Source organism: Phascolarctos cinereus, unplaced genomic scaffold (assembly GCF_003287225.1).
Source record: "Phascolarctos cinereus isolate Bilbo 61053 unplaced genomic scaffold, phaCin_HiC Scaffold_4;HRSCAF=312, whole genome shotgun sequence".
In the NCBI taxonomy this organism is placed as follows: Eukaryota; Metazoa; Chordata; class Mammalia; order Diprotodontia; family Phascolarctidae; genus Phascolarctos; species Phascolarctos cinereus.
The window spans coordinates 271,955,012-271,982,004 of record NW_027555847.1 but is presented as its reverse complement, the minus strand read 5'-3'; the positions used below and the strand labels follow the sequence as shown (position 1 = coordinate 271,982,004).

At 36.2% G+C, this 26,993-nt stretch overlaps 1 protein-coding gene across 9 annotated transcripts in view; it reads right to left on the bottom strand.

The window, feature by feature from the left end:
* Positions 1–26,993, bottom strand: part of PAM (peptidylglycine alpha-amidating monooxygenase) — a 383,297-nt gene that overhangs the window by 174,728 nt on the left and 181,576 nt on the right. For all 9 annotated transcript variants that reach the window (XM_078153066.1, XM_020973957.2, XM_078153065.1 and 6 more), the window contains one exon: positions 7,931–8,018. In XM_078153066.1, coding sequence (XP_078009192.1) covers positions 7,931–8,018 — 88 coding nt within the window. The remainder of the gene's footprint in view (positions 1–7,930; positions 8,019–26,993) is intronic.

Genomic DNA, 26,993 nt, shown 5'->3' with positions numbered 1-26,993 from the left:
TTTGATTTTTAACATATTACTTGGCCAGAAACAGATTTAAAATTAAACATTGCTGGAATTTAAGTTGTGAGCAGGAAAGGCCATTTGGTTTAATGGCCCAATATTTCTGAATGACCCACCTTAAGGTTTAGCAATTGTTTGTAGCTCTGAGCATAAAGCTCTGTGCTCAGCAGAACAGAAAATACACCTCTCTTTTTCTCTCTCAAAAATGTACCTCAGAGTTAGTTTGCAATTCTCTAATGCTAGTTAATTTTTTAAATTCCCAGATAAAATTATGAGATTAATGGACATGTTCAAATAATTTAATTAAATGCTGAAATTTATAGTATATCAGTAACAGGCTCTTGTCTTTTTTTTTTTTAATTATACTTCCACGAAACCTCATTGATCAAAACCAAATCTTTTATGGCTACCCAAATATAAATAATCCATGTCTACTGTGGAGGTGGTACAAGGGAGGGGCATTAGGTCTAGATTCAGGAAGATCTGTGTTCAAATCTGGCCTCTAACAGGTACCAGCTGTGTGACCCTGAGAAAACCTAACCTCTGTCTACCTCAGTTTCCTCAACTGCAAAATGGGATAATAATAGGATCTACTTTGCGAGAATCAAATGGAATGATATTTGTAAAGTGGCTGGCACAGAGCAGATGCTTAATAAATGCTTGTTTCTGTCTTTCCTCTGAAAATCCGGAGAACTCAGTATTGCCAAGTATATTTAAGATCCCTAAGCCTTAGCTATAGCCTGGCGAATTCATTCTGCTTTTTCTACTCTTGCTCTTACCTCAGTGCTGTTACTCAAAATAGGTCCCTAGATGGTGTTGATTTTCTCATCCCTTAAAAGCCTGGGAAAGAGAGGATCAAAGCCACAACTGACAGGCATTATTTTCTTTACATGGGTCAGCATAGCTGCTGATTTTCCATCAGAATGTGCTTATTTCTGGTCCCGCAGGCATGTTAATTTGGAATTAAGCCTGAAGCTCAATTTAAATATAATGGGAATACCTCACAGTATATTAAAAGGCTTCACATGAATGTATGCAGTTTAAATGCACATGCATATAATTAACGAGACATTACCAGCAGGAGATACTAATTTGGAATGAGACACAAAAGGCTAGGATGTGCTTAGAATGGCAAGGATTGAGATAGGACCTATGGTTTCATTTATATCCGGGATGCTTATGTAAAGAAATTCATTTATATAGGGAATGATTTCATTTATGATTTCATTTAATAGGAATGCCCACATAAAGAAATTCCCTCTACCAATTCATGTCAGCACTTTTTCTGAACCACAATGTTAGAGAGTTGTCTAGAGCAATGAGAGGTTAAGTGAGATGGACAAGCATGTGTCAGCAATCAAATCTGAACCCAGGTCTTGTGGCTCTTTTGGGCAGCTTTCTACCTCACTATGCCACTCTCTCACATTCAGAAATGTATATTTAAGTTAAGATGCCTACACAATGAAAAATACTTCATGCTGTCTACTATTTTCATTTACACTTAAAATTCCTGAATATATTTTCTAATGAACAGTAGAAAAAGGCAATTACAATGAACAAAGGAGGGCAATTGATCTGTGAAACACAGAATAGTTCTCTGCATTCATGTTAAGCGTGATTCTAGAAGACAGGGAATGATAGGGCCTCATCATTTCAGATTTAAAAAACCTTTTAGATTAAATATATGTGATTATTGTCAAGGAACTGACAAACATAAGTCCTGAATCATGAGCAGAAGGAAAAATCCGACCAACCGATATGAATGGAGAGGAATCATAGCTTGACATTTTGGTGCTGAAATATTCCATTACTTTACTCATCTTTCTCTCAAAACGTTTTCTCTTTATGATTTCCCTAAAGCATGAATGAATTCTTGCTACTCCAAAGCATAACAAGCACATTAGTCAGAATCATAAGCAAAATATTTGAGTTAAAGTTTTTTTTCCTCTACTAGTGTAACCATATTAATATGGCAAATGCCAAGACTTGATGCCTTTAGGAAAACAATGCATGATTATTTTTTACTGATTGATTTTTTCTTCTAAGTTCATGTGTGTGCATAAGAGGCTAAACACTTGAACAAATTCTTCTGGCTATTATTAAACCACCATTGCAAAGGTGGATATTCTTGATCAGAAGCTTAGCAACACACATATCCAGTCAATCAGATTTTCTATGAATTAATTAATTCCTTAAGGAGTCATGAATTTCTCCCTTTTATTAAGAAATAAAAAATACTCTCTCTCTGCACCTTCCCTGCTGCTGCCCCAAATACAGCATCTTTTAAACATAGATAGAAGGGCTGTATTTTGGAAATCATGCCCAAAATTGTAATAGTTCTTCTGTTTTACTGAGTATGTACTCTATCCTAATTTGCAATTTTTAAAAACTTGGAGAGGAAATTTATAGAGAGATGTAGGAACTTTGAATCAAAATGTGAATAATCACCTTTCAATTAACTCCTCTTTCTTATGATTATGAAGAAAACTTGCAGCAAAAATATGAAATAGGTCATGGGGTGGGGAACCTGCAACCTTGAGGCCACATGTGGGCTTCTAGGTCCTCAAGTACAGCATTTTGACTGAATCCAAACTTCTCAGAACAAATTCCCTTAATAAAAGGATTTGTTCTGTAAAACTTGGGCTCAAAAGGTTGTACTCAAGGACCTAGAAGGCTACATGTGGCCTCAAGGCCACAGGTTCCCCACCCCTGATAGGAGAAATGCAGCAATTAATTTAAAATCTATTTACCATGATATGGGCACAAGGAATTATTATGAATTCTACAATTCTAGCAACTATCTGACACAACATAGTGAACTGCCTATGTGATTTTAGGCAACCATATCATATACATCCAACTTCTACTAATAATGACTGGTTAACTCTGAATCAGCACTTCAGAATAGAACTTACCTTCACAGAACCCCAAATTGATAGATTAATGGCCTTTAAGGTATTTTAAAAACTCAATAGTCCAATTGTCTCATTTTAGGTTCTGTGATTACAAGTCATACTCCTGATTGGTGGGAGAACTACGTATACAGACCAGTTCTTCTGATTCCTACTCTAATACTCTCCAGTACACTTTTTGCTCAAAAAAAATTTTAATGAAATTTAAATTAAATAATTATCTAATGTAAAATTCTTGCTGTCACACTCCAATCAAATGTTTGCACTTGACTTTGCAATTTAAAACTTCCTCTTTTACAAACATATGTTGGTAAATATATATTTGTGCATTCATTCAAAAGTAACATCATTATTTAATTTATTTGAAAACATAATCTTAACTTAAAATATGTTCATCAAAGGGGCAGCTGTGTGGTGCAGTAGATAGAGTTCTGGCCTTGGAGTCAGGAGGAGCTGATTTCAAGTGCGGCCTCAGACTTGACACTTACTAGCTGTGTGACCCTGGGCAAGTCACTTAACCCCAACTGCCTCACCCCCCCAATTTTTTTTATCAGAGACAAATGAAATAATATGCAAACCAAGTATGCAGTAAATCCCAAAATAAAACCCTATTAAACTATTTATTTTCTGATTAGAAAAATAAGAATTTCATTAAAATAGAATAACTATTTAATTGTTGTATATCTCCTTCCAAATCTATATGCCCAGCATATAGTCTTTGCTTCTTGTTAGTATTTGTCTTTCCTTGTCAAAGAGGAACAATGACATCAGGAGGCTGATGCCTTGGCTTGCAAATGAATTGGATTTAAGTGAGGCAGGTCTGTACAAAGTCCTCAGCCTCACCCTCTCCTTCAGAGTCATTCAAAATCACTCTGGCTCTCACTGATTGGTCAATAATAGGTCCCAGTCTTTGCTAGGTGGCACAGTGGATATAGAGCTGGACCTGAAGTCAAGAAGATTCATCTTTCTGAGTTTAAATCTGGCCTCAGACATTTACTAGCTGAGTGGCCCTGAGCAAGTCACCTAACCCTGTTTGCCTTAGTTCCTCATCTGTAAAATGAGTTGGAGAAGGAAATGGCAAACCACTCCAGTATCTTCGCAAAGAAAATCCCAAACCGGGTCACAAAGAGTTAGACACTACTGAAAAACAGCAACAAGTAGCCTTTGCTGTTTGTTTTTTTTTTTAAATATGGTTCATCACTGTTTACTTTTTTCTTATTGCAGTGACCTTAATTTGCATCACTTTATATGTCTTGCTATATTTTTGTATCCTTTATATTTGTTATTTTTTACAGTATAATAGTATCTCACTGCAATAACATACCAATATTTGGTGAATCATTCTTTAATTATGAAAAATGAGATTATTTCCACTTTTTTCACTACTAAAAGAAAAGTAGCTTTATTTAGGAAATGCTAATACTTTTTTTTTTGCAAAATGTCACAGTACATCTTTCATCTCTTCTTCCTTTCATTAAAACTGATATACTTTGAGCCTTGTCAGATTCTCAGGATGACTTTTCATCGCCTTATTGTGTGACTTTCAAACTTTATTACTTCTCATCTAGACAATTGGAATAGACTCCTAATCAGTCTCTACCTCATACTTCTCTTCTTCACCCAGCTGCCAAAATGAGTTTCTTAAAATGCAAACCAGTCAGTGTCACTCCCCTACTCACTAAACTACAGTGGCTCCTTGTTCCCTCCAGGATCAAATACGCTCCTCTGTTTGGCATTTAAATACCTTCAAAACTATGTTCCACCTCATATACCCTTCCAGACTTCTTGGACATCTTTCCTCTCTATATCCACAGTGGTCCAGCCTTCCCGCTGCTTCTCAAACACAGAATTCCATTTCCCACTGCTGTGCCTTTGTGCTGGCTGTTCTCCATGGCTGTCATGTACTTCTTCCTCCTGTTCTACATCTATTTTTCTCAAGGATCACTCGAAGTGCCACCTTCTACATGAGGTCTTTCCTGATCCCACATGTGATAGTAAAATAACCTTGTATGTGTTTCCTTCCTTCCTTTTTTCCTTCTTTCCTTCCTTCCTTTTTCTTTCTTTAGCTATCATGTATCTATAACAAATGTATCTATCTACACATGTTGTCTTCCACAGGTAGACTCTGCAAGCTGCTAGAGGAAATAGATTGCATAGTGATTGGTATATAGCAGTTGTTTAGCAAATGCTTGTGATTTAACTGAAAAAAAAATTCAAATGACTTAATTTTCTTTACCCTATTCTATTTAATTAAGGTAAAGTCAAGTCTAACAAAGAAAAGACATCCCCACCTAACCCTCCCAAGTTGTTGTTGTTGTTTTTGATGAGGTAAAGAGGTCATTTTCACCTCTAATACCTAGACATAATTACACAATCAGTTAAATTGAGACCTGTTAAAGACCTTAGCTTAAAAAGGGCAATGTCTTCCACTTCATCAAGAGCCATCTCCAGTAGTCCTGATCTGTATCTTGCCATTGGACCCAGAAAGCTCCAGCACAGAAAGTGAGGCTGGTGATTTTGCACAGTGTTTCCTCACTTAAATCCAATTCACTTGCATGTCATGGTATCATCTCCCTGATGTCATCATGTCCTCTTTGAGAATGATGGACAAACAACAATAACAATAGTTGTTCCATCATTATTTCCAGGGGTTCACTGGAACGTACTGAAATGTTTTCCCTTTTCTCAGTGGTTTCCATACTTCTAAAATATTTTTTTCATTTTGTTGGCTCTTTTTCTTCTTCATTTGCTCCCTTCTCTCCTCCATCTTTTACCAGTTTCTGTTCTTTTCCTTTCCCTCTTTGCTACTTGTTATTATTATTCTTTTACTCTAATTGTTGTATTCCTCAACTACCTTACTGTAATGTATAGGGGTTAGATTTAAACTTCATCTAGCAATCTTGCTAGAAGTCCCCTTCCTTTTTCCTTTCATAGTTGTTACCTTTTCTTTCGTTTATTTAGTGCCTTTTTCAATGTTCTAGGCTGCTGTGTAGAAAGTGGGCCTATATCCTACCTTTAATTTATCCCTCCTACCTATAGCTCCTTGCCTTCACTTTTAGGTTATGCCTTTCCCTGCACTTCTGCATCCTTCATCCATCTTCAGTGGATAGTCTCTTCAGACCATAAGGGAAAGGTGATTTAAAAGGTAAGGAATGACTCAGTGAATAACACTGAGTAGACCCTGTCAGCTGTGGCAAATAGACATCACAGGGCCATGCTGAAGGAGGTATGGACCTTGGAGGGCTGTTAGGTGGAGGATAAGAAACACAATGGGGAAAAAAAAAACCAAAACCCTGAATGCCACATTTCAGGAATTCATACAGCAAATTTGCCTGGAGGAGTTAAGAAAAAGTTGTTAATGCCAGATTCAATCTGATGAGTCTGCAATGAGACCTATTGTTATTTTTTCCTATATTATTTGCCTCATGGGGAGTTGTATAGCCTCTCCTCTTCTTGTTTTATTTACTTTATTTGTCATGCTTCTTATTATTTTATTTAGTGGGGGGGTAGAATGGGAAATAAGGATCAGACACAACCTTTTACTCATCTGCCTTGGCAAAAAGTATATCATTAATTCTTAATGATATAGATTAGAATGTGGTTTAATTTAAAATATCAATTTCCCTGTTGCAGATTACTTCATTATTTATAAAAACCATGACCTTTTGCTAACTATATAATATGATTTGGAGAGGTTCTTACTCTATGTCATTAGACAAGTATACTGAAAGTTAACTTTTTTTATTAAGACAATTCCAAACATTGATCTATGTTTTCTATGCCAGTGTTTTCCATCCTATGGACTGTGAATCAATGGAGGCAAAGGAGTTATTGCCCAGCATCTGCAAAATAGCACTAGTTATCTCATCAAATACCTCTGTATAATAAGTATATAAACATACTTTCTAAAGACTGACTAAATGATATGTTTAGCAAAGGAACTAGCATATAATGGGTATTTGGTAAGTTCTTCTCCATTGATCAGTATACATATTACTACTTTTCAGATACGTGTAGAACATAGACTATTGATAGAGCCTGCTGTTCTGGTCTTTCCCAGCCCTAGTTTATCAAATTATCAAACTGTTCTTCCTAAACACAGATCTGACAGTGTCACTCTCATCCTCCACCATTCCCCACTCAACAAACTTCAGTGGCTTTTTATTACTTCTAGGGTCAAATATAAAATTCTCCGTGTGAATTTTGAATCCTTTCATAACCTGGCCTCTTTTTACCTTTCTACTTTTCTGATACCCTATTGCCCCTCCACATATTCTGTGATTCACTGATGCTAGCCTCCTTGCTTTTCTCCCACAAGATGCTCCATCTCCTGATTCTGCATTTTCACTGGCAGTCCCCCATGCCTGGAACTCTCTCCCCTTTCTTATTTCTGCCTCCTGGCTTCCCTGGCTTCCTTCAAGGTTTGGCTAAAGTCCCACCTCCTTGTAGAAACTGTGCCCAGTTCTCCTGAATATTAATGCCTTCCCTCTGAGAGTATCTCCAATTTATCCAAATTATCCAATTTATCGTATTTCTACTTAGTTGTTTGCCTATTGTCTCTTTTGTGGACTCTGTTGGAACAGGGATTGGTTTTTTGCCTTTCTTTGCATCCCCAGAGTTTAGTACAGTAACTCACATATGGTAAATGCTTAGCTTTATTTATAAAATCCAAATTTATTTAAAAGCATTATTAAATTCATAACATTTTGTCATGTAGTTTCTCAATCTACAAACACTAATAGTATGATTACAATGTGGTTGTACATGAAATTTTTTGCCATTTAAAAAAATTATCCCTATGCCACAAATTTGCTGTCTTCTGATTTATGCTAACAAGGTGCAACCAAAGTACATCAACATATCGGAAAGAAACTGTGTTTCTCTTCCAGAAAACAAAACAAAACAAAACAAAATACTACTTCTATCTTTTTGTTATATAAATAGTATAAATGTAATTGTTAGTGGTAAGTCATATGGTTAAATGTAACGTGCACATAATAAACCTTTCTTCTTACCAATAACTTTCAGTGGAAGAAGGCATGTTACATCCAAACAGTAGCATGTGATGGACAGTATCCATGCTGGCACGAGGTTTGAAATCAACTACAAGACAAAATGAGAAATGGGCACGAATGAGCCATGTTCTTGAACTAACACAGCAATACAAATGAAGACATTACAGTGCTCTCATTATATGGTTCCTAGCAGTGTAAAATATTTGTGTTTTCTATGATCAGTATAACTTGATAGTTTGATATCTGATATAACAGGGTAATAAACTATGAAACAGCAACGAACAGAGGATCACTGGCCTCCAAGGACTTTCTCAGCATATAAAAGGCAGGTTATTTTTAAAAGAACAGCAATAATATAGTACTGCTACCTACAACCTAGTCTTTGATAATGTTTTCCCTGTCAGATCATATAAGGCTGAATGATATAAAACTTAAACTATGCAAATAAAACACTGTAATGAAATAGAACTAAAAAATGAATGGTTAAAATTCCATCAATGGGGCTAAGGCAACATATATGAAATTTTCTCTTAACAATCAATCACTGGGATATACTTTGAAGAAGTGATTAAACTATATATATATATATATTATATACATATATATGTGTGTGTATATATATGTATGTATGTATGTATATATATATATATATATATATATATATATAGAGAGAGAGAGAGAGAGAGAGAGAGAGAGAGAGAGAGAGATGGTGCCAATATATATGTATATGTGTATATACCTATGCATCCCTTTTGAGTGGGATAGTTAATCTATTAGGGAGGCATAAAAAGATTGAACTGATTCAGTGAAGGTTCAGTTGAGATTAGGCCATATAAACTCGAAGTCGTCCCAGTCAGCATGTTTTTATGACTTTCTCCAGTTTTGTTCAGCATCACTTGAGCAGAAGTGAAGGTAGTAGATGATAGAAATAATTCAAGACTGAGGTTTGGAAGGAAGCAAGAGCTTCAATAGAATAAAGGCACAAGGGACTTGAGAGAAGAAGGCAGTACAGAGTTGAACTTGTTCACCAGGGGTTCAATATGGGGAAGGGTCATATCTTATCTGGAGTACTGCATTTGGTTCTGAGCACTATGCTTTAGAAGGGATATTGATAAAAAGGAGAATTTCTAGGAGAAAGCAAAAAGGATGTTTACCTTGCTCCTTGAGACCAGAGCACGTGAGGTTTTGTTGAAGGAACTTAGTATATTTCATCTGAAGAAAAGAAATCTATGAGGGACATGGCAGGTATTTTCAAATATTTGAAGGGCTGAGTACATAGGATGAGTTTCACTTGCTCTCTTTGTCCCCAGAGGTCAGGATGAATGAGGAGAATGAAGTAGTTGCAAAAGAGGCAAACTTAGGCTCAATGTCAGGAAAAACTTCCTAATAATTAGCATTGTTCAAATGTAGGATGACCTGACTTGAGAGATAGGGGGCTCTTCAATAGAATAAAGGCTCATGGGACTTGAGAGGGAGATCTTCAAGCAGAGTTCAGTTGATAACGTGTTGGGTATGTTACAGTGTGGATTCCTCTTGTGTTTGGTTGAACTAGTTGGCTACTAAGACCTTTCTGAACTCTCAAATTGTGTGATTTTGATTCCTGAAAAAAACAAAGCATGATAACACTAACAATGATGATAATAATGATAATAATGGCATATACATGGTACTTTCACATTTGCAAAATACTTTTTCACATATTATTCATTTGAGCCTCACAACATATTCATGAGTTAGGTGAGGAGAAAGTACATACATTCCAGGGACAGGCTAGGCAAAGTCATAGAGGTTGGATAAGGAATGCTATATTTGGAGAATGTGTGAAATAAGTCTAGAAAGGTAAGCTAGAGAATGATTGTGAAGGGATGTCAAGAGGTAGTGTTTAAATTTTATCTAAAGGCAATAGGAGACAGTGAAGTTTCTTGAACAGGGGAATGACGGAATACGCCCTTGCTCTAAAATGGCAATTTGGGCAGTTTGGGGGAGGATTAAAGAAGGGAAAGACTGAAGGTAGGTGAGACCAATTGTAATCATTCATGTTACAGATGGTAAGATATTTAATCCAAATCCAACATTTGTTTAATTAAACCATGCCTCCCATAGCAGTGTGTTACTTCTGTTTTGTTTTGTTTTTTGGTCTTAAGCTGTGACTGCTCATCATTGCAGTGAATTTGAAGAATGAAAACTTCCTCTAGCCATGTAGCTAGGTGACTTGTATATAACTTAAAGTATCAGAGAGTTGCCTAGAACACTAAGAGATTAAGTGACTTGCCATCATCACACAGTTGACCATATCTCAGAGGCATGACGTGAATCCAGTTCTTCCTGATTTCAAGACTGACTTCTTATCTAGTACTCAATGTTCACATAGTGAAAGATATTAGGTAAATATTGAATGAATTTAAGATTTAGAAAAGGTCAGTAGTTAGTCTGTCATGAAATGAAAGGATTAACCATTTTATTGGCTACTCTATATGATTAAACAGAGATTGCTAAAGAAAGAATTCATTCAATAAAGGCTTTGGAACTGATACTGAACTGAACTCTAAGAATATAAGATAACATACTTCAAAAATCAGGAGAAAGGCCTTTAGTATCTGAGGCACAAGTTTCTTACATGATTTATGGCAATGTGATGGATAGGAATTTTGTGGCTTTTAGGGGCTCTCTAATCAGACAGAATCTGAACTGGATTAAAATTAATTTTTGACATGGAGTTAATGCCCATAATTTGAGAAAGCAGCTCCAGTCACCCATTACAAATGCATGATCCAGTTACTAGATTTCTGGAGTCTTTATTCTACAAGCCAATGGATTTCAGAGGACACATTCACAACCAGAAAACTGGGGGTGTTCTTAGTAAAGGGTTGGTGGATTCATTAAAAATCTAAAAAGAAAGTAAAAGTAAATTCAGAAGAGGGCTTAGCCATATTGAATACACAGGTGGAAACAAGGAGGCTGAACAAAGGATTATATACCAGGCAGGGTCACAGTTCAAATTGCAGATCAAGAAGTACCTCTAATAAAAAGCAATTTCCAGACATCAGTCTAAGGCAAACATTGACTATTATCAAGGTCATCCACATTCTTTGTTTTATTTGAGGCCAATAATAAATATAAAGGATACTTTTCTTTCCCATTCCCCCTTCCCCAACCCTATCTAGAAGCACATTTCTTTCTTACTTAGACTTCTCCTGAGAAAATTTTATTTCTACTATTTCTTTTTGAATGGTTGATTTCCTGGAGTTCACAGAAGCAGCTAGGTGTATGGATTTTCTTTTCCTCTACTGCACTGTTTTCTCTTCCTCACCTGCTGAGAGGTCTTTCTCTAGGGAGCTCATGAAAACCAGAGTGGGGAGCTGATTAAGATCTGGTTTTCACTATATGATCATATTGCCTTCATTTCAAATCTATTAGTTCAGTTCTTTGTTTTAGTATAGATGAAGCAATTGAATCTCTACCAGTTACTTTTCAAAATTAACTTGGATCTTGGATACATAATGTTCTTTCATTCATTAAAGGTTTATTTTTTTTTTAAAGAGAGGAGTTCTGTTTAGTCTTTTCAACTTGCATGCAGAAACTGAAATGCTGGGTAGCTTTTGCACGGTAATCAAGATACTAGGTTCTACCAGTCTTAGCATAAGTGTTCTTTAGAAAACAGTGCCACGGAATTTCAAATCCTGGCTCATCATCAGTAGATTTCCATGTAATTCTTCATTTTTTCTCAAAGAATTCAGTGAAGAGGTCTTGGTCTTGCTTTCCATCCCAATCTTTTCTTTATATGAAGGTCCTTGTAATGTGTTCTTGAACACCATGGCCCCTCAGTTCATCAACCTCTTCAACTCCATGACTTCTATTTTTATTCCAATTCAGCCAAACACAGCAATGTTACACTTTCACACCAGCACTTGTAACTGTTCTACCTCAAAGATTCATGACTTCTCTGATTACATTTTCCTATCCTTCAATCATTGCTTCATTCTTCTAGAGCAAGTGTGGAGAACCTGAAGCCTTGTGGCCTTCTAAGTCCTTGGGTGAGGTCTTCTGACTGAGTCTGAATTTTACAGAACAAATCCTTTTATTAAAGGGATTTGTTCTGTGAAGTTTGGATTCAGTCAAAGGGCTGCACTTGAGGACCTAGAGGGTTACATGTGACCTTGAGACCACAGTTTCCCCACCCCTGCTCTAGAGTCTTTTAATACTCAACAATGCCCAACTCTTCTTCATGTTTGTCATCTCTGCTCTGGTATTTTTTTTTTCATAATCTTGATCCTGGATGACCAATTCTATTAGACTCTATCAGCTATACCCAAAGGAAAATGGAAAAGTCTTATTTGCCTTAAAGAAGTAGTCTTTAGCTGTAGGCTAGAACAGACTTTTCAACTCAAGCAGGTTATTCTTTCTCTGAGGCATGAAGCTCTTAAACCATTGAACAGAATTATTCCTAGCTGTCTAGCCAGTGCCCTCAGGCTCAATTTATTTTTATGAGGATTTCTAGTTTTCTGGGATTTGACTCTTCAACATAAACCTCACTCTAGCATAGGGTGGGAATTCTTTACATTTCCCTTTTTTAATCTCAACTGAGTATTCTACGATCACAAATTCACATCATGGGAGCTCTGTGACAGAAACCCCATTTGAACTGATTGAATCTGATTCCTTGAAGTTTCCTCTTAGGTACCCAACATGCTTTGCATCTACTGTGCAAATGAATCTAAGCCAGCACAAAACTGAACCCAGGAAGTGAAAAGAGGACAAGGACACACTCTTTCCCACCTGATCACATTCTTGGGCTCCCATAAATGTCTGCAACAGCTGAGCCTTTCCAGGCTTCATCTTCTCTCACCCAGTTTTACTGATCTTTACAATACCTCTAAATGTATTCCTTTCTCTCCATTCGTTCCCAATACTCTAGTTCACATGCCCTTACATTTTGCCTGGACTGTTAAAAGAACCTTCCAATATATTTTATTGCTTCTATTCTTTCTCCTCTCTAATTCACCCTCCACATAGCTATCAAGCTGAAATTCTTAAAACACAAATCTGACCATGTCACTCCCTATTGCAAAATCTTCACTGTCTCCTTTTTGTCTCTTCTGGTATTCAAAGCTTTCCAAAATGTTTTCACCTACTGGTTCAGTCTCACTTTATATTAGTTCCTTTAGTCCTATAAAACTGGTCTGCTAGCTATTCTCTATCCTATAAATCTCATTTCCTGCCTCCATTCCTTTGCACAAGAGGTCCCCTCTGTCTAGAAAATGTTCTCTTCCTTATTTCTGCCCCACAGATTCTGAAGCTTCCTTCAAAGCACAGCTCAGATTCCTCCAGGGGTTAGTACTTTATCTTTCTTGAAATTATTTACTATACTTTGCATGAAGAAGACAGAAAGAATGGTCAGAGAAGTAGGAGAAGGAGCAAGAGAGATGAGTGTCACAGAACTCAATGAAGGAGAGATTTTTTAAGGATAGCATAATCAAACACTTGAAATTAGCTACTTGTTGTTCAGTCATTTTTCAACTGTATTTGACCCTTCCTGATCCCATTTGGGGTTTTCTTGGCAAAGATACTGAATTGGTTTGCCATTTTCTTCTTTAGCCCATTTTACAGATGAGGAAACTGAGGCAAACAGGGTTAAGTGACTTGCTTAAGGTTACACAATTAGTAAATGCCTGAGGCTGGACTTGAACTCAGGTCTTCCTAACTTCAGGCCTAGCACTCTATCCACTGTGCCACCAAGCTGTCCTTTATTGGCTACTATAAGAACTTAAAATGCCCATGGAAATGTGAAAAATTAAGTTCTTTTAGGCCACATTTCCAGAATCCCTAGGAATTCTAAGATATCATCTCCTAGTACTGTACTTTGAAGTAATCTTGAAATGATATGGATCAGGAGCTGATATATATCTCTTTTGAGGGGTCGATAGCTTCTGCAGCCATACTGCAAATCAAAGGAAAACCCAAATGGGACAATTTTACAGAACCTTTCCATTCTCATGCTAGATCTCAGCTGACAGATTGTGCTCTTAGATTCTGGATACTTCCTAGTTTCTCTATTAATAGTTTCTCTGTTTTCCTCTATTTGTGTTTTATTAAACACTTGGAGTAGTGATCTTTATGTATACACCAAACTCCTCCTTACTTTTTTTTTCATAAAAAGAAACTAATCAGTCACTTTAAGTGGTAATAAAATAAAGTTCTCCAAGTTCCCTTTCAAAAAAGCTTATCAGAACTGCACATTCTGGCCAGAAATAAAAACTAATTTAAACAATGTTACGCATTTACAGACATATAGCATGGATGAAAACATACTTCATACTAGCTATCTTCATTCTCCAAATAAATGGTGAAATACCTAAATATTTATATAATTACAGCATCAAGTACAACTCATTGTATTTTGAATTGAGTTGAGAAATATCTCTAGGGAAAAGAACTGTCACATCAAAATGTAAAACTAAAATATCCTCAAACTCTTTAAAATAAAGGCAGTAGACAGATTTCATTGAATTGTATTCACTGATGGGAAATGAAAACTTGATAAAAGATAAGAATGACAGGGTCATTCCCTGGATTTTAGTCCACCCTGATTTATCATGCCTGGCTTTGTAAAATAAGACCTTGCCAACTTCATGAATAAGGTTCACTGAGCACAAGCTACATATAAGACTACATTAAAGTCTTCTATACCACAGTGACCAAAATTTAGATAAAACTGGTTTTTTTAAAAGAAGTCTTAAAAGAAATTCTTGTCTTTACTTTTTTCACAACACATGCTAAGGAAAGAAATGACAGACCCAAAAGGGAAAGATCAGAGATAATAATGAAAAGGACTGAATCTAAGTGTACAATCTGACAGGCAGAATAAACAAAGATTGCCTCAGAATGGTCACAAAAACAGGTAAAATCCTAAAGGATTAAAAATGCCATAGATGGTCCTAACCCAATAATAGGATATCAGTTATTTAAAAGAAAATGGTTCTTCACTCTCCATGGGTGTTAGCAGTTCCAATTACCTTCTGGTTCAAAAGTGGTAAACATTTTCTAAAAGACTAAGCTGTGGAACTGCAGACCTAAAATTCTTGCCTGACAACCAATTATACTTTGAAGACTCCAAAGTCAGAGGGAAAGCTGACTCAAAGTCACCTTAATTAAATAGAGGCTGCTGAGTCTTAAAGTGAATGACTTGGGCAAAAAGAGCACCAAGTAGCCAAAAGGAAGAAGATGTAAATGTAGTTCTGGATGACATCCAAGCAAATGAAGACACCTATTTCTTGATTTCTAAAAAAAATTTTGTTCTTAGCTGCACAACATTTTGGAAAATTTATATACTTTTTATTCTAACATTAGACCACAACTTTATTCTACAGGATTATAAAAATTGCTACAGATAAAATCTAAGAAAATATGTCCATTCATTTGGCACTTTAATATCTATCCAGTCTTCTTTTCCAAATATAAATATTTCCAGTTCCTTTTTTTACCTACCTTCTTCATGTGGAAATTAACATAATCTGCCTAACCTGTGATATGTTATAATCTAGGAATAGCTACAATGGAGCCAGAAGTTTTTAGGGTATGCGTGTAACCAACTTAATGTTACTTAATGTTAAATAAGCACAAAACCAGCACAGATGCCAGGAAGAGGAATTATGTAGCAGTGTGTATATGCACATGTGTGTTTGTGTAGAGTAAGACATTTTGGCTCAAAGGCCAGCTGCAGGGACTCAATTGTCTATAAAAATAAACAGGTTCGAATAAATTAAAGTTGGTAAGTGATAATTTTCATTTAATCCTTGTGTGATTAACATTATCTTATGTCTAGAACTCTGGAAAGTAATATTAATTAGTTAAGTTGGAATTGATGGAATCCTAATAAAATTGCCTACAGCCCCAATATTCTAACTTCCTTGTGGGCCCTACATGTCCTGACTTAACCACACAATCTGGCTTTAACCACATCACAGGCCCCCAGACTCAACACAGCCACTACGCCCACATCCAATTCCCATGTTTGAAGGAGTGTGTTCTTTTACTCAATCACAATCACATCATCCATTTAGTCCAAGACAGGACCACAATACCTAATTATCCATCTTGACCAGACAGGACCAGAATAGCTAGCCAATCGGGAAGCAGCACAACCAGAATGTTTGAGACCACCAAACCATAGAAGGGACCCCTCTTCATTATCTAATCCCTTAACAAATCCCTCCTGCCCTTTTAATACTCATAATTTCTGTTATGTAATTGCATCTTTACCCTATAAAAATTCATCTTGCTTTCTCTGAAGCTGCTGGTTCCTCTTGAAACCTAGCCTGCTTCTGAAGGGCATCAATCCTCAATAAATGCCTATATTTGGATTTTCGGTGGTCTGACTCTGAATTCTTTGAGACGATGCCACCACAATACACCATGAAATCACAACAAAATGAATCATAAATTCACAGAATCTAAGCATTGGCTGGGCCTTCAGTCCAGCCTATACCTGATTCTCTAGCCTCTGCTTGAAGACTTTGAAAGACTGAATGAGGGTTTTGGGGAGGGAAGCTACTCATTCTGCTTTTCCATATCTCTAAATGTTAGGAAGTTTTTCTTTTTATCAAACTTAAACCAGTATTCCTTTAATTTGGCTTTCTGCTCCTAATTCTGCTTGCTGGGGCTATGGAAAACAAATCTAATTTGTTTTCTATATGATAGTTCTTCACACAGACAGCTTTGATGCTTTCCTCAAGTTTTCTCTTCTCCAGACCAAACATTTCTAATTGACACCTATCTACCTAAGACAAGATACAAGCCTTCCATCATTCCCTGATACAATAATTGGCTTGTTTTAATGACCTTTGAGGTTCATAGGTTAATGTCTTGTTGCTTTAGGGAATTTATTTTAGAAGAAAAGTTAAGAGTACAATCACAATCACTTTGAACCACCTGTAAGAAAAATTTCTAACATTTAGGCAGAGATTTTGTTACCTGTTTTAAATTAGATAGATAGATAGATAGATAGATAGATAGATAGATAGATAGATATATCTCCTGCTTAACTTTTATCCTCTTTGTATTTAAGGTAACATTCAGGTGGCCAGAAACATCTGGGTAACAAAGCAGCAGATTATATGAGTCCAAAGTGTCTGTGGACAGATGGAAGGGGAAATTGGGAAAAGAACAGATTGTTTTGGAGGAGGCACTTCACTCAGTTTTCGAATAGGTGGGTTTAACTGGTGGTGTCAGCACAAGTCTTCTGCTCTAAGATGCTAGTAGGCATTTTACAGGAATTTACAATGGCCCTACTTGACATGCATCTTTTATGCCACAGCACATGCCTACCTTCTCTTTTTTTTCCCCTTTCACTGGCTGCCCAAGGGCTGCTGGTACTTTCTAGCTCAGTTCTGTGTGACCCTGCTCTTTTCTCTCCCCTTCTGGACCTTTGGGATCTCTGTTTAGTTATGTGATAGTTCCTCTTTTTTACACAAAATTTATAAAATTCTTCAGACCAAGTCTTTCACACTATGGCTTTGATTGACTCCAGTTGCTATAGAGGCCCAGTTCAGATTCAGTTCTGATTGACTGATTCTCACTAACAAAAAATATTAAGTGGGTGGCATAATCAACAGAGCCCCATTCCTACAATGGTAAAATTCCATTGGATGTATTCAAGTTTGTTTAAATTTTTCCTAAAATATAGTGCCAAGAACTAACTGGATATATACTTCAGATAGGACCTGAATGGGGAAGGATATAATCAAGCTGTGTCTTCCCCTATTTTCCACCTCTTAATTCAGCCTAGAATAGTATTAGCTTTTTTTTTTGCCACCATGTGAAACTATTCTTTCTTTCTACTTAACAAGAATTTAATAAGTCTACTCTGTTCAAAGCACTTTGCTAGGTGCTGCAGATACAAAACCAAAAATGAAATAGTCCTTGCCCTCAAGGAGCTTACATTCTCTATGGAGGAAACTATATATGCAGTGGCAATAAATATGCTCGATAGATAGATAGATAGATAGATAGATAGATAGATAGATAGATAGACAGACAGATAGATAGAGTAATCTCAGGATGGAGAGGAAATTAACAACTAAGGGTGTCAGAAAAGGTAGTATGTAAGAAGGGACCTTGAAAGAAGCTAAGTATTCTGAGAGGTAGAGAGGGAGTTCACTCCAGGAACAGGGCAAAGATTGTACAAAGAATGGAAAAGGGAAATGGAATTTCCCATATAGGTAACAGCAAGTAGTCCTGTTTGGCTAAAACACAGCACATGAATGGGAATAGCAAGAAAAAAAATATCTGGAAAAATAGGTTAGAGCCAATAGTGAAAAGCTTTAAATGCCATGCAGAGGAATTAGTTTTATCGTAGATGTAACAGGGGTGAAGAGGAAGTTGAGGAGCTTCTTGAATAGGAGTGTAATATGGTCAGACCTGTGCAGCTCTTCGGATAGAGGATGGATTATAAGGAGGGTAAAGATTAATTTGGGATGTCAATTAGGAGGTTGTTGCAAAATAATGAAGGTGATAAGAGCCTGAACTAACCATAGCATGTGAGTAAAGACAGAGTGACAGATGCAAGAGATGTTGTAGCAACAGAATCACCAAAGAATGGCATTTGATTGGCTGTAGGGGGTGAAATACAATGGAAGATTCCAAAGTTTTGACCATGGTTTACTAGAAGGATGATGGCATCTTGGACAAAAACAGGGAAGTTATAAAGTGAAGCTGGTTTTATGGGAAAGATAATGAGTTCTGCTTCACACTTATTGAATTAGAGATGCCTGATGGACATACTTTTGGAAATAGGTAGTTTGCAGCTCAGGAAAGAGATTAAGGCTTGGCTATAAAGGTCTTGGAGTCATGTGCACAGGTATGATAATTAAATCTATGAGACCTATTGCGATCACCCAGAGAGAGAATACCAAGAGAGGAAATAAGAGGGTTCAGGACAGGGCAGTTTAGTTTGCAGCTCACTTGAACTACCAAATCTTTTTCATAGGAACTGTTGTGTAGCCACCTCTCCCCTATGTTGTATTCTGAGCGTGATTTTTAGAGCCCAAACATAAATCTTTATTTACATTTGCCCTACTCAATTTCTTATCATTCAATTCAATCCATTATTCTAGTTTGTCAAGATCTTTTTGGATTTGGGTTCTGTGTTTCTTCAAGTTTTGTGTCACCTGTAAATTTTACAAATATGTCATCTATTACTTCATTCAATTAACCAAGGAGAATGTCAGGCAGCACAGACATAAGGAAAGATTACTAGGGTACCCGCTAGAATTTCCCTCCAAATTCACAAGGATCCATTAATGATGAGTCTTTGAGGCCAGTCATTCAACCAATGTGAAATCTACCTAACTGGACTATCACTTAGCTAGAATGAACCTCCAAATCCTTCCAGACCTAAGAGCCGGGGCAGGGCACACAGAAGATAAATGTATACTCTGAAGCAGCAATTCACAGGTTGGTTAGTAAACACACAAGACAACAGAGGCATGGAATTCAGATTTAGGAATGTCTACCTTACATCAACTTTGCCCAGAGCTTCATGGCTGGGATTTGAACCCAGTTCCTCTAACTCCATGTTCAGGATCTTTTCCCATCACACTACTTCAATTGTATTTTTATATTTACTAATAATAAAAAGTCCAATCCTACATACTGAAGTTGTCTGATGATACACATTATAAACTAGAAAATTTGTTTTCTAGAAATTTTTTTTCTCATTTCTGTAGTGCTTGAAGATTTACAAAGTACTTTTCTAACAACTTTGCAAGGCAAGTAGTAGGTATTACCCCCATTTTAAAGATGAGGAAATGGAGGTTCAGAGAGATGTTAAGTGAAATGCCCAGGATCACAAGGCTGGGCAAGCATGTAGTTGGCATTTGAACTCGTTTTTTCAAATTTCAGGCTCAGTACTTTTATCATGCCATTCTGATTCTCCATAGGATTTGTATTAAAATTGCATTCATAATACATGAATCTCAATTAATGGAAACATGAAATCAATATTTTAAACATGTTATTCAGTTTAACATTTGCTTCTGTATCTAGAATTATCCAGTCAGTTCAAATTTTATTGCTTTCTGCCAAAGACCATCATACCATTTACAGAACTACAACTAGCTATTTAAGTTATATAGATGACATCTGAGTGAGTGAAGATTTTAATGCATTAATATTTTAGAATTGTTTTCATTTAAAGAAAACTGATACACTTCCACGTAATTTTAGCCACAGTTTCTAAAACAGCTTTAGTTCTGCCTTTTTTTTTTTTTTTGGCTAGGCAACGGGGTTAAGTGACTTGCCCACAGTCACACAGATAGTAAGTGTTATGTGTCTGAGACTGGATTTGAAGTCAGGTCCTCCTGAATCCAGGGCCAGCGCTCTATCCACTGCTCCAGCTAGCTGCCCCTTTAGTTCTGATTTTTGAAGTGACTAGAACAAAAGAGACTCTACTAATTATATACATGTCTATCTTAGACAATTAAAATAGCAAAAATCCTCAAATAGTGATTCTTTCAAACATTTATTACAATGAGGGAAATGGGATGGAATAAAAAAATGTGATACAGATAATCACATTGAAAAATTGTTCTTGCAGTTTTGAGCAGTACAAAGCTAAAAAAAAACAAAACCCAACTTATATCCCAGTAAGCATTTCTTTATCTCACAGTTTCCAATAAATGAAGATATTTCAAAAGCTATAACCTGAATAAGAAGTAATGACACACTAAATTGTAATTTAAATGTAGGATACGATCAACTTTTACATTCATAATCGTGCAGTTGGGCAAGAAAGGTTCAGATAAATGTGAAACTCAAAGCACTATAATCCATTTGTGAGAATGTTAAAATCCCACAGAAATGGTATATCACATTATCTTTTGCCAGAATTTCCCATAACCATCAAGCAATTCTGTATTAAAACAAGGAACTTTTGCTTGAACATTTTTAATCAGAAGGATTACTAGAGAAATTGCCATTGATTCTTGCCACCATAGACAACAATGCCCAATTTATTAAGAACAACATTTATATAGTGTTTTAAGGTTTGCAAAGAGCTTTACAAATATTATCTCATTTGATCTTCACAACAACCCTGGAAGTGGGTGCTATTATTAACCCAATTTTACAGATGAGGAAACCAAGGTAGACGGAGATTAAGTGACTTGCCCAGGTTTACACAGCTAGTATCTGAAGCATGCTTTGAACTCAGGTTTTCCAGACTTCAGGTCCCAAGTTCTAACCACCATGCCTCCTAACTTTTTCAAGAATCTTTAACAATGGTTTATAGAATTGCTTCCTAAACTCCCTTCCCAATTACACAAATAATAGCATGTCTGAGCAAGCCCATAAAAGGAATGTGAATTTAAAGTAAAATAATCCGTAGTTGAGCAGGTAAGAACTTCAGAGAATTTAATGTATTACCAAAACGAGAATGAATAAAATATTCAAAATGAAAAGCCTTTTAACAATTAAATTTTGGCTCTATATTAAAACAAATTAAGTAAGCAATCAAATACTAGATTTCTTCTCTGACCAGTCCATGCAAGATATTTTAACATTGATAAAAATTTTCCTTAAATATTACTTTTATTATGTCACCCTCTACTGCCTACTGCATCACGTCCAAAAAACTTTGCTTAGCTTTTGTCACTTCATAATTTTGTCCCACTCTGATAAAACTGTAATGATATTACAATATTTTATATCATATGCTGAAGCCTGATCTATCGTGTATTTTGTTTCTAAGTAAAAAGTGAAATAGATATTAGTTATTTCTATATTTGGGATAACATTGTATTATATAGTCATTTCCCAAGTGTATGAAGGTGGATTATAAATATAGATGGTTGTTTCTTCATAATCTCCCTTCCTTGACCATGCAGCCCATTTGAGCTATGGTTATGACTCATTAACATGAGAGATGTCAATGTATGCTAATATATAAGTGTTAGTAGAAAGAAGTAGCCTAAATAATATTAAGAAAACACATAATAATGAGGCTAGTAGTGTAACTAAGGTAATCTTGTGTGTGTGTTTGTGTGTGTGTGTGTGTGTAAATAAATCTTTTATTTTCCTTAAGTTCTAAGATCATTGGCGTTGAATAGGTGTTTACAATGAAATCCCAAAGGCCAGGGGTCGGGAGAGGGACATAACATTTTTATATTGACCAGGCTGGGTTTTGTTTCCTATTTATAAGCATTTTAAAATGTTAACTAAACATTGCTTTTACCAGGGAACTAGAAGAATTGCTGTTTAGGGAAACAGGATGCCTAAGGGAAGGTACATAGCAGTTCTCTGGGAGAGTGAGGCTAAATAATTATCCTAGGAAAAGTAAGAAAGGTAATGCCATGTAACCAGCTAACTGGAAAAAAGAAATGAGATAGGAGGTGATAAAAAGGTCCATTTAACAAACATTTATTAAGTAGTTCCTATATGCAATGGGCTTTGGGGACATAGAAGTAAAAAACAAAGAGACTGCCCTTAAGGAGCTTCTATTCTGAGTGTGAAAGAAGAGGTAGGAAAATAACACGTACACAAGGAAGCATATCAGAAGCTAATTTAAGGGTGGAGAGAACATTAACACCTGAGAGAAGGAGCCTAAGGAAAGAAGTAGCCTTTGCATTGAACTGTGAATGATTCTGAGAGGAAGAATGGACAGTGATTTTTATGAAATCATTGAAATGATTTTATATGATATTATATGAAATAAGGTTAATAAGGTAGGTGGAAGTCAGACCATGGAGGGCCTGAAATACCAGGCTAAGTTTGTATTTTATTGTAGAAACACTAAAGATTTTTGAGCAGGGGACAGGTCAGTACCCAATACTTGCTGTCTAACAACAGGTTACCTTGTGAAGTTACCTACACCTTGTGAAGATTATTTTGTTAGCTCCGTGAAAGGTAGACTGGAGAAGGATATGACTTAATTGAGAGATAGGGAGTGATGAGGGCCTGAGGTAGGGTAATAGCTGTGTGTAGAACTGGACAGGTATGAGAGGTGTGGATGTAAAATTGTCAATACTTGACAATTGACTGGATATTTGTTATGGTTGTGATTTGTCCTTTGTTCTCAAAGAGGACCATGACATCAGGGAGATGATGACATGACTTGCAATTGACTTTGATATGAGTGAAGGAGGGCTGTGCAAAGTCACCAGCCTCACTTACTGGGTATGCAGTGTGAAGGAGAAGGAACAGTCAAGGATAATCCTAAAGTTAATAACCTGGGTGAATTCAATAATGATGGTATCTTCACAAAACCAGGAAAGTTTTGGAGGACAGGTTGATTAGGGGGAAGATAATGAGTTGTTTTGCACATATTGAATTTGAGATGCCATAGGCTAAGTGGCCCAGTTGATAAAGCACTAGAACCAGAATCAGGAAGAAATGAGTTTAAATCCAGCCTTACTTATTAGCTGTGTGACTCTGGGAAAGTCTGTTTCTTAATCTGTAAAATGGGAATACTAATAGCACCTCCCTCTCAGGGTTTTTGTGAGGATCAAATAGGATAATAGTGCTAGGCTCATAGTAAATACTATATAAATGTTAGCTATTATTATTATTATTATTATTATTATTAAAATGAAACTGAAAAGAAATAATCAGACAGATAGTAGGAGAACCAGGAGACAGCTATGTCACAGAATCCAAGGGAAAAAAAAAAGTATTGCACAGGAGGAGGTGGTCAACAACCAAAATGGTATAGAGGTCAAGGAGGATGAGAATCTGATAAAGTTCACTGGATTTGCTAGTTTCTTAACTGGCTAGACTTAACTAGACTGATGGTAAAACTGAAAAGAAAAGTTTGATACAGTGTTACAGTCAGAAGCCAAACTAGAACAGGCTGAGGGATGAATATGTACAAATTTGGGCAATTCTTTCTAAGAATTTTAAATTCAAAAGGAGGAGAGATATGAGGACAGTTTGAGGGTAAGGAAGGATCAAATGAAGATTTTTTTTTTTAAGGATGGGTCATACATGCGGAAATGAAGAAGGAGCTAGTAGGTGGTCAGTTCTTAGAAATGAGAAAGACAGGGGAAATGATATGGAACGGGCTTAAAGGTACAAATAGAGGTTGTTCTTGGCTTGGGGAATGTACTTCATCAGAAGCTGGAATACAAGTGAAGAAGGAACAGATGGCTTTGATTTTCTCAGTAAAGTAGAAGGCAAGGACATCTGATTAGAGAAACGGGTGGGTTAGAGTTGGGATCTTCAGGAGAGAAGAGAAAGTTTGGAATATCCATTGAAGTTAGTGGGACCAAGAAACAGTGAAGGAAGAAGGCACCAATATTCAGTGAAAGAGCTCTAGATTTGGAGCAAAAAGACCCTGGTTCAAAATCTCATTTATATGAATGCCCTTGGGCAAGTCACATGGCCTCTTTGACTCTCAGTTTCCTCATCTAAGAAACAAGGAGGGCTGAATTAGAATGCCTTTAAGGTCTTTTCCAGTTCTAAATATTTGATCCTACTAATAAATTGACTGCTGTACTTCAGTGAAGATCCAGTAGAAATTAGACAAATCCTATTTAAAATACTCACCTCTGTGACCCTGGTGTCTTAACTTGTTTGAGCCTTAGTTTCCTCATCTGTAAAATGAGGTTAATAACAGCACCAATTCCATACAGTTACTGAAATGATTAAGTGAGATAATATAAGCAAATATTTTGCAAACCCCGAAACACAAATAAATGTGAGTTATTATCATATCAATTTGTAAAATTGGTACAAATGGACTATCTGTAAAAAGAGGTGTGCATAAACACACGCATACATCTTCCTCATGTCACTGATGTACGTAGAAACGATAGCTTATTTCACTTTATATTGTTTATGCTCATCTGTCTAGTCATTTAGCACAAGATCAAAATTAAGTTGCTCCTTCAGTACAAGGAGGAAATTGCAAATAACCTAAACCTGTTTTGCTTAGAAAAGGTTATTCTTTTACTTTCTTTTTTTAAGAAAAAAAGTAAATGTGCCATCCTGCAGATATAATTGTTCTCCATTTGGAGAAGCATGAGAAAAAATAATAGCAATAAGTCATTATATTAATTTGCTCTACTTCTAAATATGGTGGCTTCTATCTTATTTGTATAGTATACTTTGATAGAGAGGGGCCTACTATCATCCACAAGCAAGAAACACATTTATTTAGTGGTCAGCCAAGTGAGTGAAAGTAAGGGGATGAAGATGACAGTCAAATTTCTTGGCTGAGTGGCTTTCTGTCAGAGTCAATTCTTCTGAGTGTCTGTAAAACACCCTTTAGATATCACTACAGTTCAGTAGTCAAAGGAGGATTGTATCAATATCTTCACTGCTGAAGGAAGCAAACTAATTTAAAATTCTGCAATTGGCCTACTAAAAATTTGAAAATTGAGGATGTTATCTCAAAGGAAACAGTAAGTTTTCACATAAAAATAATTTGCTGTCTTCAAAAATTATTTTCCCACTATTGGCTTTTGTTCACAGTTTACCCAATGCTATCTCAGGCACTGTGCTGGTCACCAAGGATAAAGGACAAATATGAAACAGTTCCCACCTCAAGGAGTTTACATTCTTTCAAGGAAAATAATGTCTACTGCTATTACTGCTACTGCTACTCCTAATCCTACTGCTACTACAAATAAACTAGCAATTATATAATGCTTCAAGGTCTGCAAAGGGCTTTACAATATTACCTTATTCTATCCTCACAAAAACCCTGAGAAGTTATTGTTCAATCATTTTTCAATTGTATCTAACTATTCATTGAGGTTTTTTTGGCAAAGATATTAGAGTGGTTTGCTATTTCATTCTCCAGCTCATTTTATCGATGAGGAAACTGAGGCAAACAAGGTTAAGTGACTTTCCCAGGGTCATGAACTCAGGAAAGTGAGTCTTCATGAATCCAGGCCTGGAGCTCTATCCACTGCATCACCTAGCTGGCCCAAGTAGGTGCTATTATTATTCTCATTTTATAGATGAGGAAACTGAGGCAGATAGAGGTTATATGAGTTGCCCAAGGTCATTAGTAAATGACCAAGGCAGGTTTTGAATTCAGGTCTTCCTGACTCCAAATCTAGCAGTCTATCCACTGCACCACCAATAAATGAAAGTAATTATTTTTGTTGGGGGGAGGGGAGTACTACTAGGAGCTGTGAGGGAGATCAAGAAAGGCTTCATGTAGTCGGTGACATTTTACTTGAGTTGTAGAAAGGTAGGTAGGGATTCTAGGAGGAGAACCCTGCCTGATACAAGTACAAACGGCCATGTGAAAGCTTGGGGGTAAGTTAACTTTTGCCAATTATGACTCTAGGGTTTATACTTAGTAGTGCCAAAAAAAAAAACCCAACCCTTATAATTGGCCTTGGAGCCTGAAATACTTATGACTCAGGTACTACTGAGAGAAAACCCAGTGAATAAATAAATGAAAAGACCATTTTAAGCAAAAGAGCTGCTGTCAAAAGCCCTAATAATATATAAAAAAATGGCACTGCAGTCTTGGCAAAAAGACCTATCCAAAATAGTGAAAAGGAATATTAATCATTTATCCAGGTCACTGTCCAGTAGACATGTTAGGAAATACGTTGTGATTTGTGAATTGTGGAGGTAGTAAATAACTACCTATATCAAAAGTGAGTCTAACATTGTAATTTGATACACTTGTATAAGATTACCTAGATTTGAATTCCCTGTAAAATCAAAATTCTCTAGTTTAGAGATACAGTTTCTGAGGCATAAGTGTCACCAGGGCAATATTACTTTAACACATATATCTATATCTATATATCTATATCTATATCTATCTATCTATCTATCTATCTATCTATCTATCTATCTATCTACCTATCTATCTATCCATCTATCTATCTATCCATCTATCTATCTATCTATCTATCTATACACACACACACACACACACACACACACAATATTACTTTAAAACACACACATATATTTTTTTTCCTCCTGCTGCCTCAGCTGAAGTATAGAAATTTCCCACCACTGTTTCAAAGGATTTGCTAAACTCATCAGAAAGGCTATAATCCTATGATCCCTAGACCTCTAATCTATTCACTAGATTAGAAAA